This window comes from Phacochoerus africanus, chromosome 2 (genome assembly GCF_016906955.1).
Source record: "Phacochoerus africanus isolate WHEZ1 chromosome 2, ROS_Pafr_v1, whole genome shotgun sequence".
NCBI lineage: Eukaryota > Metazoa > Chordata > Mammalia > Artiodactyla > Suidae > Phacochoerus > Phacochoerus africanus.
The window spans coordinates 190,881,102-190,902,216 of NC_062545.1; the positions used below are offsets into that span (position 1 = coordinate 190,881,102).

At 42.5% G+C, this 21,115-nt stretch overlaps 2 protein-coding genes across 2 annotated transcripts; both read right to left on the minus strand.

The window, feature by feature from the left end:
* Positions 1-3,085: 3,085 nt before the first annotated feature.
* Positions 3,086-6,171, minus strand: GPR135 (G protein-coupled receptor 135). Its single transcript, XM_047767454.1, has one exon. It carries the CDS (start codon positions 4,836-4,838, stop codon positions 3,351-3,353), a length of 1,488 nt encoding a protein of 495 aa, XP_047623410.1. The 5' UTR covers positions 4,839-6,171; the 3' UTR covers positions 3,086-3,350.
* A 2,416-nt stretch (positions 6,172-8,587) lies between these two features.
* L3HYPDH (trans-L-3-hydroxyproline dehydratase) lies at positions 8,588-21,093 on the minus strand. The gene is made up of 5 exons (XM_047767455.1): positions 20,487-21,093; positions 17,424-17,593; positions 14,357-14,479; positions 14,131-14,268; positions 8,588-9,030 (listed from the first exon to the last, which is right to left on the minus strand). The coding sequence occupies exons 1-5, from the start codon at positions 20,992-20,994 to the stop codon at positions 8,905-8,907; spliced, it is 1,065 nt and encodes a 354-aa protein (XP_047623411.1). The 5' UTR covers positions 20,995-21,093; the 3' UTR covers positions 8,588-8,904.
* Between the last annotated feature and the right edge of the window lie 22 nt (positions 21,094-21,115).

Sequence of the window (21,115 nt, forward strand, 5' to 3'; positions counted from 1 at the left end):
GAGGATGCGGGTTGGATCCCTGGCCTCGCTCAGTGGGTTAAGGATCCAGCATTGCCACGAGCTGTGGTGTAGGTCACAGAGGCAGCTTGGGTCCCGCACTACTGTGGCTGTGGCGTAGGCCAGCAATTGCAGCTCCAATTCAACCCCTAGCCTGGGAACCTCCATATGTTGTGAGTGCGGCCCTTAAAAAAAAAAAAAAAAAAAAGATTGGGCTTCTGGCACCAATCTGCTCTGTACAAGTCTTACTCCTAGCACTTACTTCCTGTGTGATCTTAGGCAAATCACATAGCACCTCTGTTGTTCAGTTTTCTAATCTGTAAAATGGGTGGTGTGATAATAATAGCTCCTTCTCCCCCTGCTTAGAGGGTTGCTTGAGGATTAAATGAGCTAATAATATGCTAATAATATATGCTGAGTAGGACTTTTTAATTTAAATGAAATACTCAAACTGAGAGCAGAATGAGATTACATTCTGGCCTTTATGTATTAAGCAATACTTAATACATCCTAATATTGCACAGCTTAGCTACTATTTCCTCTTTTCCTAAAAAGTCATGAGGAAGGCCTAAGTCATATTTATTTGAGAGTCATTCTTTCACATTTATTCAAGGCACTAATTTTTGTCCCTAAGTGTTTACAAGTGGACCAGATTGGTTCCTGGCCTTTATCTACATGTCTTTTGTTTCCAAATCCAACTCCTCTCTTTGATAACCACTTCTGAAAAAGCTACACCTTTTCTTCCCCACAGGCAAACTGATTGTGGCCAATTTTTTAAAACACAAAGCCCTCAATTAGGCTGTTTGCCCTTTTAAGGCAGGGATAGTGATTTCTACCTTTTAGTTACTTTAGCAGCCAGGAAGTTGCCCTACATAAAGTTTGAAATAAAAACAGTATGTGGTGCTGGTGATGGTGATGATGGTGGTGAGGGTGGTACCATAACTTATCCTTAGTTTCCATCCATTGATCTTTGTGGTAGTAGTAAGAGAAGGGAATATGGCGCTCTGAGATTCAAGTTCTAGTTCTACCACTGACCAACTGTATAGTTTCAAACTTAAAAACAAACACAATGCTGTAAATGGTTTAGTAACTTATTAGCAACTTTCTCTCCCCTCTAGTTCTTGCTGACTACAACTTTTAGAACCACTAACAGAACAATGTCCTCCTTAAGCCACCCCCGTCCTAAAACTTCCTCCCCCTGCCACCAGAAGTGAAAGGTGAGAATGCCTTTTCTGCCTAAAGTCCTTCATGCCACTACCTGTCACTTCCAATCTCATGGATTTTCCCTTCACCCACTGGGGCAGGTTTATTCCATGTTATGTTTATTTTTAAATGCTTTCCTTCTGTTCTTCTCCGGCACTACCCCATTTTGCAACATGCTCACCTCCTTCCTCTAAGATCTCTTTCTGCCTCATGCACAGTTGCTGAATTCTTGCTCTATAATACCTTTCATTTCCCCCTAAATATCTGACATGACTTTCATTTTTTCATGGTGTGAAAAATACACAACTATTTTTGCTTTTAACAGGGTATCTGTTAAACGTGAGTTCAGCTGCTCTGCCTGTGTAGGTTTTATGATGAGCGCTAAGGAGAGATGATCTGATCTACTTTGACTACAGCGAGTGTAGGAAAATATATGCAGATAATTTATAAACTTCTGGTTGCAGTGATGCCTTGAGAAAGGTAAAAAAATTAAAACATCTTTAACTCTCGCAAGAATCATATATTTCCATTTTTGATTACAAAATAATGGCATATACCCATCTATCACACACACACAAAATCAAGAATAAAGATTTTTAAATCCTTCATTAAAAGGTGGCCATTTCACATTAAAATCTTTATATGAGAGTTCATGTTTCATATTCAATTTAAAGGACATATTCAATTAAAGCTGTGAAATATTGACGAAAGGAGAGGCAAGATGGAGGAAAAAAAGAGAGCAAAACACGAGAACATCTTTTAAAATTTCCAGTAAATGATTCTATGTACAGTGGCATTTAATGTGAGAAATTTTACCCACACAAATCCTGAATTGTGCTTTAAATTTTTTAAAAAGTGTCTTTGCTTCACAACTTTCTGAAGGTATTTCTAGCTTGATTGAAGTACCTCTCAGACTTTATGCCTGTTATGAATACTCCATTATATATAATAATCCCACAGCCAATCTCCTTTCAAATAAAGACATTATTTTAAGTGTCATGTCTATAAAGTGACTATTTTTTAAACAGATGTACCCAAACTTCCAAATGTAGGAGAACATGATTTTCTTGGAGAGCTTTGTTTATTCCAAGAATGCAGCCACTTCTTAAGATAGTTTCTGAATCCCTCTTTGGAAGCATCTTTGGTTAGCTAAAAGCTACATAGGTTAGCCAAGCTTGTTATTTTATAGTGCTGTCATATATGTATATATGCATTACTTACCTGATTCAATCAACTTGACTTCAAATTACATTTTTGGCTGCATCAAAAATCAAATTTATCTCAAAAGCAAAGATTTTTCTACTATGAAAGTTACCTTTTTAAGACCAGGAAAGCTTTCTGAGAGTGGCAACTCTAAATCATTAGAAACAAAAGTTGCTGGTTAGACTAAGTTTCAAGTCTCAAAGCTTCCAAGGCAGATAATTTAGGGGTCAGATGGGGGCCATTAATTTATAAATATAATCTTGGAATACTTTTTAAAATAGCCACACTTTATTTTCATGCTTTTATTTGTCCCTCAAATGGTTGAATTTTATAGTAAGAAAACACCTTTTCAAAATCCTAAAATGGTTTTAGGTGGGATATAAACTTAAAATTTCACCCAAAGATTGGGGGTGGGGGTGGGGGTTGGGGTGGGAAAGAAATGCACGGAAGTGTGCGAAGTGTGTAAGAATAAGAAATTTCTACTCCCAACCTAAGTACTCAAAGCATGTGTCAGAGGTGCAAGTTCTAGAAATCTTAAGTTCTGCTGAATGCTGGTGATTTAGAGGGGCCTTCAAGCAATTCTTAAGGTCTCCATTCTTTCCTGAAACACTATATATTTGAACAGACACCAGTTGCATTTAATGAATTTTTTGTTTCACAGTGTGATTCCTGTAATATGAGCTTCTCAATAATTGTGAATTTTATTTTTGTCATTTTTGGCACTTACAGTTCACATCGCTTGGTTGTGTGGTTTAATATAGTTTTAATTTTTGCATTTTACATTGCTTTTGGCACTTCTGAAGGAAGGGTCACTGTCTTGGTAAACCTCTCCCCTAGGTCTCTTTCTTAAATGTTTGGCTTTACGAAATACACGATTCTCCCTGGAATCCTGTGTCATATGACGCTGGTGACAATTTGCCTTCACGAGCTGCGCATCCCAACGCTTCTTAGAGGCTGGTATCCCTGGCTTCGGATTTAGGCTGTTTGGCCGCGGCTCTTGCAGGCTCTGGCGGCCCCTCCTGGCAGAAAAGTACGACTGGATTTTTGCAAGCCCACATGGCCACGTCCCCTCCCGCGCCGCTCGGCGGGTTGGAAGAAGACATCCAGCTGCAGACCCCCAGGCGGCTGGTATAACGGTTTCGAAAACGATTGCGGCTTCTGGCCTGCAGAGCCCGGCCATGGTTGGGCAGGAAAGTGTCCACGTTCCTAGTCCGGTAGCCCTCTTCACGACTGCGCCCCAGGAGCATCGAAATGTTAGGGTTGCGAACGGCATAGATGACTGGGTTAATGGCCCCATTGGCCCAGGTCAGCCAGACGGCCACCACGTTGAGGAACGAGGGAGCCTGCGTGGCCTGGGCCTGCCGGGCGGCGGCCAGCAGCACCAGGAAGCAGTAGGGCCCCCAGCAACCGATGACGAAGACAATCATGATGAGCACGGTGGTGGCCGTGCGCACGTCGCTGAAGAAGCGCAACACGCGGGCGTAGGTGGTCAGCGGCCGCACGCGCACATCCCACAGGCGCACGGTCCTGCAGATGTGGTAGTGGCAGAAGCACATGAGCAGGAAGGGCAACAGGTAGCAGGCCACCACCAGCCCCACGCTGTAGGCCGCGCCCAGCTGCGCGGGGTCCGGGGACGCCCGGTACAGGCAGCCATGGAAGCTCTGCGCGGCCGGGGGCTCTAGAGGCCCGAGGAAAAGCTCCCAGGGCAGGGAGAAGCCCAGGGCCGCCAGCCAGGCGCCCGCCAGCAGCTGCAGCGCGCGGCGGCGCCCGATCTTGTCTCGCGGTGGCCGCACGATGGCGCAGTAGCGGTCCAGCGAGATGAGGGCAACGCTTAGCGTGGACACGATGCCGAAACACGAGCTGAAAAAGCGGCTGGCTGTGCAGAAGCCGTGCCAGGGCCGGGAGGCGGCATCAGCGGGCGCCGGGCCCCCGGGCGGCGTGAAAAGGTCCAGGAAGGCGGCAGGCAGGCAGAGCAGCGCTGTTAGTAGATCCGACAGGGACAGGGACAGGATGAAGGCGTTGGTGACAGTGCGGAGCTGCCGGTGCTTCACGATCACCCCCATCACCGCGCAGTTGCCCAGGCTAGACAGCAGGAAGATGAGCAGGAGGACGAGCGCCTGGGCCGCCATCGCCGCCCCCTGCGACAGCGGCGGCGCCGCCTCGGTGTCCAGCGGCAGCCTCCCCACCGTCCCCGCCGCCCCGCGCCCGCCGAGGCCGCCGCCTGCCCAGGAGCCAGTACTGTCGCCCCCGCCCCCGACGCTCTGGTTCCCCAGCGCCGCGGCCGCCGCAGTGCTGAAGGAGAGCAAGGCCGCCGCCGTCGCCGCGGAGGAAGTCCCTCCAGGCCTGCCGGCCACGGAGAGGGCGGCGGGGCGTGGGCTGCCCGACAAGGCCGTGGTCACTAGCGGGCGGACCGGCGGCGGCGACGGCTCCTCCATGGGGCCCCGCGGCTGCCGCGCGTCTAATCATCCCGCACCAGGGCCGGCGGCCACCAGCCCGAGACCTCTGCCGGGAGTCGCGCTGGCCAGAGGGGTGGCGGTCGCCCGGGACCTAGTGAAGCCTTTGACATGCGTTCCAGGCGTTGCCCAGGGAACCGCGTGTTTACGCAGGAGGGCGGGGAGGGCCGCCGGCCAGCGGAGTACTCTCCGAAAAGCCGGTCCAGAACATCACCTGTCCTGGAGGTAGGGAGCTGGGGAGCCAGGGAGCTGGGCTTCCAAGTGCTACGTCGACCTCCTCAGGGACCCTGCCCGGCTAGATGAAGCGGGACTGGCCCTCATACAGATGACCAAATTCAACAAGGGTTCACTCTCAACCTCCCTTGTTGGATACAAATGTCCTACGGGAAGGCCCAGGGAGGGGTGTGTGTGCTTTTCGTAGAATCTTAAGTGGAAAACAATCCAAATCCGGAGACATTAAACTTGGTGGGGGGCAGAAAATTTAAACAAAGTGTTCTCAAACTTTAGCATGCAACAGAATCACCAAGAGGGCTTGTTAAAACCTAAGTGGCTGGGCCCAACCCCAGAGGTTCAGAATCACTAGGTCTGGGGTCCTGGCCGAGAAATTGGCTTTCTAACAAGCTGCTGGTGGTAATGATGCTGGTCCAAGGACCACACTTTGAGAACATATAGTGGGCTTATTCAAAGGGATATTGACTGGCTGATTCCCAGAATTACCAAGGGTGGGCCCGAGAATCTAAACCCCTTAGGTGATTCTGATACTAGTGCTCTGGGGAGCTAGGATATGGATATTGGAGGTAGAATGTCACATTGTTTTCAAGGACCTGGACCTCAGACCCATAACTGGCTCCCACATGTAGGGGGAGAGGGGAGTGTGACTGGCTCCTTGCCCTACTTGCATCCTTCATAAATTCTCTGGAACAAGGTATGTTTTGAGTCTAAGATGCTGCCAGTCAGGCGGTTACCACGCATGCAGCTTCAGGTATCTGGTGGGAGATACAGGAAAAGGAGGGGCCTGCGTGCCCTGGGGAAGTTGCATCTCAAGTTGTTGGGGCATGGTCTGTAATGGGGGAAAGTGTGATAAACCCTTGGGTTCTCTAAAGCAGTGGTTTGCAAAGTGTGGACCCTGGACCAGCAGCATCAACAGGACCTGGGAGGTTGTAAGAAAGGCAGATTCTCAGGCTCCACCCCAAATCTACTGAAGCTCTGGGGGTGGAGCCTAGTCACATGACCCGCAAGTGCTCCCCATGCACTTCCAGAAACAATGATCTAAAAAAAAATGATGAGTTCCAGTGGTGGCTCAGTGGTTAACGAATCCGACTAGGAACCATGAGGGCATGGGTTTGATCCCTGGCCTCGCAGTGGGTTAAGGATCCTGCGTTGCTGTGGCTGGCAGCAACAGCTCCGATTAGACCCCTAGCCTGGGAATCTCCATATGCCTCGGATGTGGCCCTAGAAAAGACAGAAATAAATAAATAAATAAATAAAAATTAATTAATTTAAAAAATGACTAGTATAGTATACTGTTGCAGATCTTAGAATCAATCATATTAATGTTTGGGGTACTTCTTTCAGTGAGGAAAAATATCCTACTGGAAACTAATAAATAAAAATTCATTTTAGGTGGTTAACTAGGACAGGGCTTCTCAGTCTCAGCACTATATACATTTTGAGCCAGGTCATCCTTTGTTGTGGAGGCAACCCTATGCATTGTCAGATATTTAGCAGTATCCCATGCCTCTACCCACAAGATGCCAATAGTGGCAACCAAAAATGCCTTCAGATATGGGCAGATGTCCTGAGGTAGGGGGTAGGCAACCTCAGCTTAGACTCACTGAAGACAAAAATATGTAACAAAAATATGTATGATTAATTTATTTAGCAAATCCTTTCTATGCTAGGTTTTCAGAAACAACAAAGAACACCAGCCCAAAGAACATTTCAGTTTTAGGCAAACAAAAAATTTTTACAATGTCATTAATGTTGTTTCAAAACAAAAATGACTGGAGGAGGAGAATCTTGCAGCAGGGAGACTAGTTAAGAAAAGGCTTTGGGAGTTCCCGTCGTGGCGCAGTGGTTAACGAATCTGACTAGGAACCATGAGGTTGCGGGTTCGGTCCCTGCCCTTGCTCAGTGGGTTAATGATCCGGCGTTGCCATGAGCTGTGGTGTAGGTTGCAGACGCGGCTCGGATCCCCCGTTGCTGTGGCTCTGGCGTAGGCCGGTGGCTACAGCTCCGATTCAACCCCTAGCCTCGGAACCTCCATATGCCGCCTGAGCGGCCCAAGAAATAGCAACAACAACAACAACAACAAAAAGACAAAAAAAAAAAAAAAAAAAGAAAAGGCTTTGTAATAGCCCAGAGGGAGAAATGAAAGAGTCTGAACTAAGGCATTTACAGTGAAGGAGAAAATATTTTAAGGAGGATTAGGATTAGGATGTTTGAATGTAAGCAACAGAAACAGTGAGTGTACTGGCTCATTTAGGCATAAAAGTGATTTACTGGGAGGATAGGAGGCATATTCAAAAGGGGGGGGTCTAACACTGCCAAGAACAGGAGAGGTTGGGGCAGCTCTGCAGGTGGAGCAGAAGCAAACTGCAGGTCATATCTTTGGGCTCTATAGGAATAATCTGCTTCAACCGTTTTTCAGATCTCAAAATCTCAGATCTTGGAGGAGACTGATCATATCAAGTGAGTGTTATTTTTTGGAGATAAGAGAATTCTTTGCTACACAGTTTAATAGATAAGGAGTGGAAAACATTAGTTTTTGTGTATTTACTATAGAAATCAAGAACTTTAGAGCCTTCATTTTGGCCAGGTAATTCAATTACAGACCTAATAATTGGTTGACACAGCCAGTTGAAATGAATTAATTATTTCGTTGTCTGTATGCTCAGAAAAAGAAATACTCTTATCTCAAAAGAGTCTACTGGGAAGTTCCCATGGTGGCTCAGGGGGGTTGAGAACCCGAACAGTATCCATGAGGATGGGGGTTCGATCCCTGGCCTCATTCGGTGGGTTAAGGATCCAGCATTGCTTCAAGCTGCAGTGTAGATGGCAGATGTGGCTCAGATCTGGTGTTGCTGTGGCTGTGGTGTGGGCCTCAGGTGCAGCTCCAATTCAACCCTATCCTGGTAACTTCCACATGCCACAGGTGCAGCTGTAAAAATCAAAATATAAAAGAGTCTACTGAATATTGTGAGAATCACATATTGAATAGTTTTTAATACTTCATATTATAATTACTGAGGATGACCAAATTTTAGTTTTAACAGGCTCACAGACAATTAACTAGCAAGAATGCCAATAGGTAACATTTCTTTCATGTTTTAAATCTACCTGACCTATAGTTGGTAGAGCATGAGACTATAGAGATTCATTAATTGACTTCTACTGTGTACCTGAACTTGAATAAGGCAATAAATGACCCCTTTTATTAAAAGAGCCGTTAAGATACATCAAAAACCTGATTCTTGTTTGTCTCTCATGAGTCTGAGACTTCAGTTACCTGGGTGTAGGAGCTGGGCTTTGTAGCACAGAGGACATCCTGGCAGCAGCTACACCATCCTCCACCCCAAAAAAGCTGCCACCCCACTCCTCCTCGGGTTATGACTGCCAAGTGTTGGGGACCTTGTGATAATCCATCTCCCTTGCATCCTGCTTAGGAAAAGGGCATTATTTTACTCAAAAACTGGAAGGCCGAAATAATGAACTTGTAAGATTCACTGTTGTAAGGGCTACAATTCAAGCTATTATTCACATTTAATACAAAATATCATAGAATTACCAGAGAATAATATTTTAAGAGTAACAAGAACTAAGTTTTAATTTTTACCTGATGTGTGAACAGGAAGAAAAGTATTCTGCATTTTGTATTCTACAAGCATGCAAATATGAAGAATGACTTTATATTTAGCCACAGTGTACTATTTTAGAAAGAATAGAAGTTGTCTTACATGTACAATTTGGATATAGTTTCCCAGGTAATTCAGAGAAAAATTAATTATAATAATTTCTTTAAAAAGAACGCCCTTAAAAGTCACAGAAGTCACTTGAGAAGAAACCCATCCCTCAGTGGGTCATCATCTTCTACTATAAAGCTCGCTGTACCTGTGTAATGGGCTTGTCCAGAGACTTCCACTATGACAGCTTTAAAATCACCACATTTTGTTTCCTGAGAAAAGAAGATGAGAGTATCAAAATACTGCCTTCATATTGTATCTAGTCTCAAAGCTGTATTCTCAATCTATTTTTTTGTTTGTTTTTAGGGCACACCTGGGGCATATGGAGATTCCCAGGCTAGGGGCGAATCAGAGCTACAGCTGCTGGCCTACACCATAGCCATAGCAACGTGGGATCTGAGCCATGTCTGCAACCTACACTACAGCTCACGGCAACGCCAGATCCTTAACCCACTGATCGAGGCCAGGGATGGAACCCACATCCTCATGGATCCTGGTCAGGCCCATTAATCACTGAGCCACGAAAGGAACTCCCTATATTCTCAATCTTTATCATTTTAAAGAAAACCCAAGAGTTAATCATCTAGGCAATGGGAGGATTTTAAGGAAGGTGACATGATAAGATTTGTGTTTTTAGGTAAGCATGGCTGTAAAGTGGGGGACAAATTGGAAAGGAGAGGGACTAGAAACGCAGCAACCTATTAAGAGGTAACCTCAATCATCAATTGAATCTAGAGTCAGGAAGGTAGTCTTTAGTGAGAATTGAGAACAAAATATAGAGACACTTTGCAGATAGAACTTAGACCTGCGGACTGATGTGATGAATTAAATAAATGGCCATAGATGCTAGCTTGGAAGTGAAGGGGGCACCACCGGGGGATGAGAAGAATACATTTAGGAAGGAAGGACTTTTCAACAACTTGAGTTTGAGAGATCTCTGGGACAATAATCTTGAGATGGGTTTAATGCACACTGTTAGACTTTGGAGAGAGGCACAGGATAAGCATGGTAGGGCTGAAAGTTTGAGAGTAGTTGGGTGGTTGAGAGTTGAGTTCACCCTCAAGTGGGTGAAATGGCCCGTGTGCATCAAGTTGCAGATCAGATGAGAAGAAGCTAAAGATAAATTGCTGGGGGCCCCTAAATGGAAGGGCAGGAACAGACACTGAGAAGACAGCATCAGAGAACCTGGAAGAGCCCAGAGAGGGAAGGAGGGCAGTGCAGGGGAAGCTATTCTGGCAAATATAATTAGTAACCATAAAGGAAATAAACTTTGAATCTTAACTACAGGGTATCTTTATTTTCTAATTTTTTAAAAATGAGAATAAATCCTAAGGTAAAAATGTCAATTATTAGATTAGGGTACAGTAAGTTTATTATCTTTTTTATAAAGCTGCTATAAAATAAAGCCTCATTGAAAACTAGCTTTGTCTAAGAGTAGTAAAACAAGGTGCTTAACAGTGTAGAGTCTGATCAGAGAGACCCACCTTCATAGCCTGGCTCTGTTACTCACTATTTGACCTCTGGCAAATTACCTAAACTCTAATTCTCCATTTAATCATTTGTTTAAAAAAGATGATAAAAGTTCTGACCTTGTAGGATTCTTGTGAGAATTATATGACATGCTATATATATATAAAGTACTTAGCTTAGAAAATGATGCATGGTGAAGCAACCAATAAATGCTGGCAATTATTATTTTATCTTGAATCTCAGACCTGAAGACAATGTATTCCAAATTTCTGCATATAGAATAAATGGTTTGGTACCCATAAGATCACTATATTACATAGGAATCCTAACTTAAAGAAGACTCAATATACGGAAAAAACAAACTTTAAAAACAGCTATATTAGGATAAACTGTTTGCTATATTAAAGGACTCTTTACGAGTAGATTCATTTACTAGATGCAAATTAATCAGCCTGCACTATATTTCACTAACTACTGTGAGTAAATTCATTAGTTAGCTCTGCTAGTACATTTAAAATTTGATTCCATTACAAAAATTCTACTTTCTATAACTTTTCAGGATTTTTGCATCCTATTATATAAAATGGAACATTCCTATAGAGTAAAAACAAAAAATCCAAAACCTAATTTCATTCAATTGTTCTCAAACATTTTGATCTCATTACCCCCTTATGCCCTAAGATTTGAGGATCTCACCCACCATTACCCTGATATCTACAAGAAAGGAAAATGATAGGTTAATATCTTTGATGAATATAGATGCAAAAATCCTCAATTAAACATTAGCAAATCAAATTCAACAATACATAAGAAGGATCATACACTATGGTCAAGCTGGATTTATACCGGGGTCACATGGATGGTTCAACATACACAAATCAATGTGATACACCACATTAACAAAAGGAAAGACAAAAACCACATGATCATCTTGATATATGCATAAAAAGCATTTGACAAAATTCAATATCCATTCATGATTAAAAATTTTATAGAAGGAACATATCTCAACAAATGTCACTATGTGCAGTTGACATGATACTATATAGAAAATCCTAGAATCTCCACCTTAAAACTATCCAAACAAACGAATTCAGCAAGGTTGCAGGATACCAGATTAATTAACAGAACTGTCACAATTCTATGCACTAATAATGAAATATCAGAAAGGGAAAGTAAAAAACAATCCTGTTTAAATCAGATTTAAAAAAACACCTATGAGTAATAAGCTTAACCAAAGAGATGAAAGACCTATATGATGAAAACTATAAAACATCAATGAAGGAAATTGAAGATGATTTAAAGAAATGAAAAGATATTCCATACTCTTGAATTGGAAGAATTAGTATTACTAAAATGGCCATACTACCCCAAAGCAATCTATAGGTTTAATGTAACCCCTATCAAAATACCCAGACCATTTTTCACAGAACTAAAACAAAAATCCTAAAATTTATATGGAACCAGAAAGACCCCAAATTGCCAAAGAAATCCTGAAAAAAAAGAACAAAGCAAGAGGCATAACCCTCTTCAGACAATACTACAAAGCTACAGTATGTAAAACAGCAAGGCAGTGGCACAAAAACAGACACATGGATCAATGGAACAGAATAGCCCAGAAATAAACCCATTCACTTATAGTCAATTTACAATAAAGGAGGCACAAATATACAGTGGAGAAAGTACAGTCTCTTCAACAAGTGGTTCTGAGAAAACTGGACAGCCACATGTAAAGCAATGAGAATAGAACATTCCTTCACATCATACACAAAAATAAACTCAAAATGGTTTCAAGACCCAAATGAAACAAAAAACACCTAGAAGATAACACAGGCAAAACACACTTTGACATAAATTGTAGCACTATTTTCTTGGATCAGTTCTCTAAGGCAAAGGAATAAAAGCAAAAATAAATAAATGGGTCCTAACTAAGCATAAAAGCTTTTGCATAGCAAAGGAAACCATAAACAAAATGAATAGATAACCTACAGAATGGGAGAAAATGTCTGTGTCTGCAAATGATGTGACCAAGAAGAGCTTAATCTCCAGAATATACAGACAGCTCATACAACTACACACACACACACACACACACACACACACGGAGGGAGAGAGTGCACACTATACACTATATATATGTGCGTGCGTGTGTGTGTGTGGACATACACACATGCACACATATATAAGAACTAACAATCCAATAAAAAAGTGGGGAGATTTGAATAGATATTTTCCCTAAGAAGATGTACAAATGACTAACAGGCATATTAAGTTATTAGAGAAATGCAAATCAAAACAACGAGGTATCATCTCACACTGGTGAGAATGGCCATCATCAAAAAGTCTACAAATAACAAATGTTGGAGAGGATGTGGAGAAAAGGTAGCCCTCCCACACTGCTGGTAGGGATGCAAATTGGTCCAGCTCCTATGGAAAACAGTATGGATATTTTTCAGAACACTAAAAATAGAACTACTATATGATCCAGCAATTCCACTCCAGAGTATATATCTAGAAAAAATGAAAACACCTATTCAAAAACATACATGTACCCCAATGTTCATTGCAGCACTATATACAATAGTCAAGGCATGGAAGCAACCCAAGTGCCCATCAACAGACGATTGGATTAAGATGTGGTATACACACATACATAGAAATATTACTCAGCCATAAAAAGAATGAAATATTGCCATGTGCAGTGATGTGGATGAACCTAGAGGCTATTATGCTTAGTGAAAGTCAGAGAAACTCAAATACTATATGACATCACTTGCGGACTCAGAAAATAATACAAATAAATGTAAATGCAAAACAGAAACATATTCACAGATAAAGAAAACAAACTTGTGGTAGCCAAAGGGGAGAGGGAAGCAGATAGGGACAAATTAAGGGTATGGGATTAATAGATACAAACTATTATATCTAAGATAAGCAACAAAGATATAATGTATAACACAGGGAACTATTCTCAACATCTCATTATAACCTAGAATATAATATGCAAAAACACTATCACTATGTTGTACACCTGAAACATCATATTGTAAATCAACTACACTTCAAATTAAAAAAAAAAGATCTTAGGACCTCAAAGAATTTTTTATTTAGGTTATATCAATTAATATTTGTTGGTAGTTCCCATCATGGCTCAGAGCAGAAACAAACATGACTAGCATCCATGAGGATGCAGGTTTGATCCCTGACCTCGCTCAGTGGGTCAGGCGTTGCTGTGAGCTATGGTGTAGGCCGGTGGCTAAAGCTCCCGATTTAATCCCTAGCCTGGGAACCTCTATATGCCACAGGTGCGGCCCTAAAAAGACCAAAAAAAAAAAATTGTTATATTGGGAATTAAAGACATTTGCTCATGAATTCATTTAAAAATAATAAACCTATTACATGTAACAAAAACCAAATTTTTGTGAAAATAAGTAATCTGGCATAACAACAAAAAGAGAAATACGACATTGTTTTACATGTTTGCAAACCTCTTTAATGTCTGGCTGAACAGAAGGCAGCTAGACTTTCCTATCTGCTTCTGCATTCAACCAGCTGGGACGCCACATATCACGCTGCCCCCAAAGAACACGGCTGTACATTTGTGAAAGAATGAAAAGAAAGCAATGTCTCTGTATTATTAATAATTTTGACCCTGTGAACGCATGTATAGGACCCCAAGGTCCTTTCTACATTTTGACGACCAATGTCCCAGGTGAAGGGACATTTTTACAGACCCATCTTAAAATCCTCTTCTAAGAACTACATGAAGAAACTTACCTAACACTCAATTTAGGTCTCAAAAGGAACACATTTGCAGATGAGAAGCAAACGGTGCCACTCACCCTCACAGCCTTCCCTGTGAATATGGAGCTGGTTGCACTGCTTTTAAAGGCTCTGGTCTGGTTCAGTTTTAGCAGCCCCTTGTGATACTGTAAAGCAATTCGGGCTGTCACTCCTGAGCCGGTAGGACTTCTGTCAACCTGTTTCAGAATAAATGAGGATAAGAATGTTCAGTGTTCTAGTTCTATATTACCCTGCTTGTGTGCCTAAAAATTCCAGTTTTAATACCTGTTCATCTGCAAACACACAGATGTTTGTGGTTGGTTCCTCACTATAAGTGTCTTTTCCATCTGTTAATATAGTTCCATATAGAAAGGCAAGGTCTTCACTGTCAGGATGATTAATTTTAAACTGAAAATAAAATAAGCATCAACCACATATAAAATAAATATTTTGATACAAGTTTATCTTTTAATGCATATATATGGGGTACTCAGACATAATTTTTCATCTTTATCATTTAAAAATATATTTTGGGTCACAGCACTAAATACTAGAAGGTATGTCTTTGTCTAGATAAAGACAGTTTTTATCTAATCATTGGAAGTTCCAATTCTTATATTTTGAGTCCTTTCTAAGGAAGTTGTCCTGCACACAACCTGCACTTAGCCTCTACTAAAGGAACAGTCCTATTTTACACACACACACACACACACAGTTTGAAGCACTGACCCCAAGAGAGTCAATCCACAGACTGGCCAAGGATGCTCAAACAGGAGGAGCTAAGGCTAAGTTCTCTCTCAGGAACTTGGAGGGGATAATGTGGAAAAATTAAGCAGTGAGTATCTAGAGCTAAAATTAACAGCATCAATAGAACTGCCAGAGGCCATGAGCAAACAAAATGTGCAAGAACATAGAAGCTATTGGGTAAGAGAAATAACTGGATGGGGGAAAAATAGATTTATTGCAAAGGATGAAGTCCGTATCATAAAAAGCAGCAGGTAGACACAGAAAAGCAGAGTAGCTAAGTCAAGTCAGTGGTAAAGCCCAGTCAGGCCCACATGTGCAGGGCTTCCTGTTCTTGGAGGCCATGGTTTAACTTCTCCTGGATTTCTGTAATGTCTCTTAGCTTGACCAAAATGACTATCATCTTACTTCCATGTGTATTCTTAGAGTCAGCCCATTCCACTACCTTCCACTTAGCTGTCATTTATATCAGCGGAACAGATTTGGATTCTTAAAATCCAAAAAGTCCATCTATAACACAGCTAAAGAGGCCCACATAATGCTATCTGTCCCCTTGAAGCCCCTGCTCCCCACTCCATGCAGCACACAGTACTACACTGCACTGCTGGGGGGTGCTTCTCCCGATAGACTGAGTCCTTGAAGGTGGGGGATTGTTCTTCCTCTGGGTCTCCAGCCTCTAGCATAGGGTCTGACATACAATAAGGTCTTGGTAAAGATTTGTTAAAAGAAAGAAGGAATAAAGATAGACCTATGTTGTATTGCCTTTAACTGCCTATCCTGACTCGTGGCTTTTGCCTAAATCTGTATGAACAGTATGAATGGTCAGCAATTCACAGTAGCCCTACTGTCTGCTTCATCACTAAAAGAACTTCTCATCTTTTTCTCAGAATCCCTCCTCCTTCAAAAGTCTACCCTGGGCTACCTTGGTGAGAAGTCCTACCTTTAATAAGAAGTTCAAAATTACTCCTTCTCTTAAGAAAACGATGCCTTTTTCTTTTGAATTTGTTAAAAACAAGGTCAAATTATTTTAGGTCAAATTTTTAACTCAAATTATTAGCTGTCTGCTTATTGGAACAGAAGAATGATATAAATTCAGAGTTTCAGAAGTTACTATGAAAAAATAATTCTACCTATTGGCATTCACAGTCCAGAAAAAATAATTTAAAACAGGGATACGCTATCTTTCACTTTGTTACTTAAGTTATAAATTATGTTAAAACTTCAGATATATTAAATGAGCCCATAAATAATTATCGGTACAAATATATGATTCTATCTTTACCGTTATTTTTTACTTAGAATGATAACTGAATTCTCAAATGCTAAAACACTCAAATATGTATATCAGTTTTATTCATAGGTCCCAATTAGATAAAATGGCAGACTTTTGCTAGAAATGAAATATTCTAGAATTATTTACTTATACTGATTTTATTAACAATAGTTTTCTCAAAAGAAACTAGAGTTACTTGAGTAGTTATTTAAGTAACTTCTTAGCAATATAGGAAAAATTCACTAATAGGAATTAATGTTCTCTGTGAAATGAGAGTCTCAGCAGACTGAATGACATCTCTTTTGTAAGCTACATTTTACATTCATTATTTTCAAGTTCTGCAGAATGACCACACATAGCAAAGCATTTCAAATTAGTGGAATATTGCATGATACATTTTCTCTATGTTTAAATAACCACAAATTAAATTAGTATATATGCATTATTAAAGTTAGTAGTAACCATTTATTGAATATTTACTATAGCAAGGCACTGTTACAAGTCCTTTACATTTATTGACTTACTCTTACAACACCATACAAAGCAGGTATTTCATAATTTCCATTTACAAATGGGAAAACTGAGGCACATGGAGGTTATGCAACTCGTTCAAGGCTGAGGCAGTGAAGGTTATATAATGTGTTCAAGGTTACAAAAGTTACAAGTAGCAAAGTTATAACTCCCAGGTAGACTTGCTCTAGAGCCTAAAAGTAGAGCTAGTATCCTATTCTTAGTCCTAGTAATAATTTGAATATAGAAGATATTTAATTTTCTGTATAGAAGAGTCACTTATATTCACTCCATGCCACAGAAGAGGGTATGAACTGGAGATTGGCACTTGCTTTCTGCCTCTAATCGGATTGAATTGTGAGCTGCTGCAGCTGCTGACCCTCGGCACCCCCTGCGGGGAGCTCAGGGTGGAGATCAGGAATGGAGTGCTCTGTGTTCTGAGGAAACTGGCAAAAAAGGTCTTCACATAGTTAGATATTTTCAGAAGATTATGAGCCCAATTCTTGTATCTCCTCATATCTAGAATAGCACAAAAATCCTTCATGGTGATGTCTGCTCCTTGTGACCTTCATGAGACTAGCAGCAACCTTCAGCAAAATGTGTGCTTGGTTGCAAGTACCTCCCCCTTCACCAAAATCACATGTATACTGACCTTCCCCCTGCCTCTCTGGAGCAGTATTTCAGAGGCATCTGAAATGCTGCCTCCTGGGCTATAGTCCTCATTTTGCCCCCAATACAACTTAACTCTCAGCTTTTAGATTGTGCTATTTTTTTTTTTTAAAAGTTGATAAGGGCATCTGTTCCCATAATAGCATCTGTACTGACCTGGGCTTTCACGGCTTCTGTCACTGCACTTGCTGCATCCACAAGGTCCCTTGTCTTTGAGGAACATACATCGAGTCCTAACTTTTCAGCACTAACAAATGCATAAAATGCGCCACCATATGCAACATCCACCACTACCTTTCCATGACCAGGAACATCCACTAGGAGATCTAAAAAAGATGTGTTTGAAAATAAGGTTGTTTTTAGTATTTCAGCAATAAAATTCACAGCGTTTTAAATATGTGTATTTGGGGAGGGGGGGTCACTTTTTCCTATCATAAAAAAGGAATGAAGCAAAAATCCATTTTCAAAATGAGTATGCATCTGGTAAATAACAACTGAACTTTAGATCACTCAATTAAAAAGTAGAGAAATATACTTATTTAAAGTTCTTATCTAAAGCATCTCTCTCTTTTGTTTTTGTTTTTTTGTTTTTTTAGGCCCACTCCTGCAGTATATGGAGGTTCCCAGGCTAGAGGTCAAATCAGAGCTACAGCTGCCAGTCTACACCACAGCCACAGCCACATGAGATCTGAGCTGCATCTGTGACCTACACCACAGCTTACAGCAACGCCGAATCATTAGTCCACTGAGCAAGGACAGGGATCAAACCTGCAACCTCATGGTTCCTAGTTGGATTCATTTCCGCTTCGAAACTGGAACTCCTCATCTCCTCTATTTTTAACTTAGTGAGGTTTGCATAAGTTTTAGAACGAGTGCCATGTTTTCCTAAATCATACATACATGTTTTGTTAACTAATGTGAGGATCTTTTCCAGAAAACATCATAGAGGCAGAGAGAGAGAAAACCCTGGGACATGAACATGTGAAAACTACAAAGGAAAATGTAGGTCCCTTCTCATACTACCGGGAATGGTTTAAAACAATGAGGATTTTGGAGTCTATTCACAAAGTGGTCTTCTTCAGCTGTAATGTTATATACTCTCTCTCTCTATATATATATGTTATATATACTTATCTACTATATGTTATATACACTTATTTATCTAGATATTTTCATGTCATGAAAGTATCCTGCAGGCGAATACCAAGAAAAAAGTCATTGTAGCTTTGCATCAGGGTTTTTATTTGTGGGTATTTTATACCCCTGACATACCCAAAGTTTCACCTGAAATGCTGTTATTTGAAATCCTGAATTTGTATTTCCAAAGGGATGGGACTGGGTGATATTTGGGGACATTAAAACTGTTTTATCCCTCCCCTACCTCCTCCCCAATTCAAGTGGGCTTGGTGATCATAGCCTCTGGGGGAGGCACAGGGCAGGGGAAAAAGCAGGTCTTTATGCTTTTGTTTTATAGACACTTAAGCTATCGGGGGAGGTGACTGTTTGGCAAAGGAGTGTCCCAAAGGGAGAATACTTCTCCTGGTCAACAGAGAAACTACCTCTGGACCAAGAAAAGAGGCTGAAGGTTCTGAGTGCAGAGGACCTGTGTGGACTTTCCCAGGGCACCTTAAGGAGGCTAAGGGGTGTGACCGAGACAGCAAGGAGAAACAGAAGGCAGAGGACAGGGCAGGGTCACATGGCCAAAGGAGATGGGGCTTTGCTGGCTTACCCTGCAGGCCGTTAAGGCCCTCCTTTCCAAGACTTGGCACCTTTAAGAAACCTTTGCTCAGGCATACATCAGAAAAGGGGGCAGCACGTGGAGCAATGAGACTAAGTCAACCAACAGGGTAGAGTGGGGTCTTGAATTCAGAAATTAAGTTGTCCGCCAGAGCCACAGCAACTTGGGATCCAAGATGTGTCTGAGATCTACACCAGAGCTCACGGCAACTCCAGATCCTTAACCCACTGAGCGAGCCCAGGGATTGAACCCGAAACCTCATGGATACTAGTTGGTTCGGTAACTGCTGAGCCACAATGGGAACTCTCCTAAGTGGTATTCTTTATCAACTTGTGTGATTCAGCAGCCTGAGATTGCTATAAGACTCAAATGCCTGGGCTAACAATGCATCATTCATAGCAGTCATAATCAGGCTAATCTGGAATTCAAATCCAAGAGGAAGATCAAGATCAAATTAACAGAAGGATTTGCATGGCCTGAAGACTCTGGAGAAAAGGAATGATAACCCTGTTCCTGGACTGTCTAAATCAGCTTCCAGCTCACTTCAGTCAGACTACTAACGCATTCTCAGTGACAGAATTCAGCCTTTACTCATAGAATTTGTAGGAATCTCCCTCTTTGTAAGGATTACAGGCATAGACACTCCATTTCACATGACATTCAGGCTCTGTACCACAGAAACCACCAAAACCTTTGAAAGGCTCTGCACACCTAGAGAACTCTAACTAGCAACCCTAATATTCTGCAGTCTTTCTGTCTCTAAGAAAATATATATTTTTTAAAATTCTAAGTTCCTTGTATATACTCTCATTAAACCCTCACAAAAAAACTTCAGTGAGTTAACAAACGAGGACACAACAGGCACAGAGAAGTAATTTGACAAAGGCTGACAACTTTAAGGAGGTATAAGGATTTGGACCCAGGCAATGTCTGTTTCTATTCTTAAGGCAACGTCCATATCTTCTTGAAAAGATTTGATTCTTTAATTCTTCCCTTAAGAAGTGGGCAAAACACTTTTTGCAGACGAGTTTTAGTAACTTGTGTCTACTAACTTGTCAGGGGGTAATAACATGTTAGCAAGCAAATTCTGAGCCAGCCTGGAGCCCCGGTAGGTCGGCTGTTTTTTGTACTTTCCTTGACCCTAGTGGACCTTGCTTTATCCAACTGTGAAATCTCTAGGAATGTCTGACGAGTGGGGAACTAGGCGCTGAGTAAGGGAAACACGGAATTCTGCACTCCTCAAGGCTCTCCTCAAACCACAGTTGGACAGATCTGCAGGATAATCAAATTGCATGCACTACACAAATTCACAAGGCTAAGATGCTGACACACATTTGCAGTGATTTAGGATTACCTTCTTACTGATTGCAAAGGCTTGTGGAGTGGGTTAGTTGTGCTGCGTGCGTGAGTTCCAGCCTAGAGAGAGTTAATGTAATTAGTTGGGTCCCAGGCTGCAGGGCTGGAGGAGTCCTACGGGTTACCTGTGGCCAGCGCAAAGGCTGGGACGCTGTGGAAGCGCACCGGGCCGCGACTGCGGCCGCCCTCGCACTCCACGAAGGCGGTCACCAGCCCGCACGGGCAGTGGATGTTGACGTGGGCCTCGCTGGCGCCGGTCGGGGGCGCCGGCACGAGGCCATAGTCGAGCGCGAAGCGGCCCAGCGCCAGCACTGCGTGGCCACACATGGAGCTGTAGCCCTCGTTGTGCAGAAACAGGACGCCTAGGTGCGCTTCCGGCAGCTCGCTGGGCACCAGCACAGCTCCGTACATGTCCCTGTGCCCCCGGGGTTCAAACATAAGCCGCCGCCGCACGTAGTCAAGGTGCTGGCGCATGTAGCGCCGCTTGGCCAGCAGTGTGGGTCCAGCCACCTCCGGACACCCCGCCAGCACGATTCGCAGGGGTTCGCCGCCCGTGTGCATGTCCACCACGGACAGCGCCGGGGTCCCCGGGTCGTGCGGAGGCAGCTGAGCCATCGGCAGCCTGCTTGCCATTGTCGTCGACCGGGAGATCAACCACTACGCGACCACCAGCGCTTTAAGCCGCAGGCCCACTCGCGTCGTCCGCGCCAAGGGGGGGGCGGGGCCACGGAGCTTATACCAGGAAGCGCGAGGC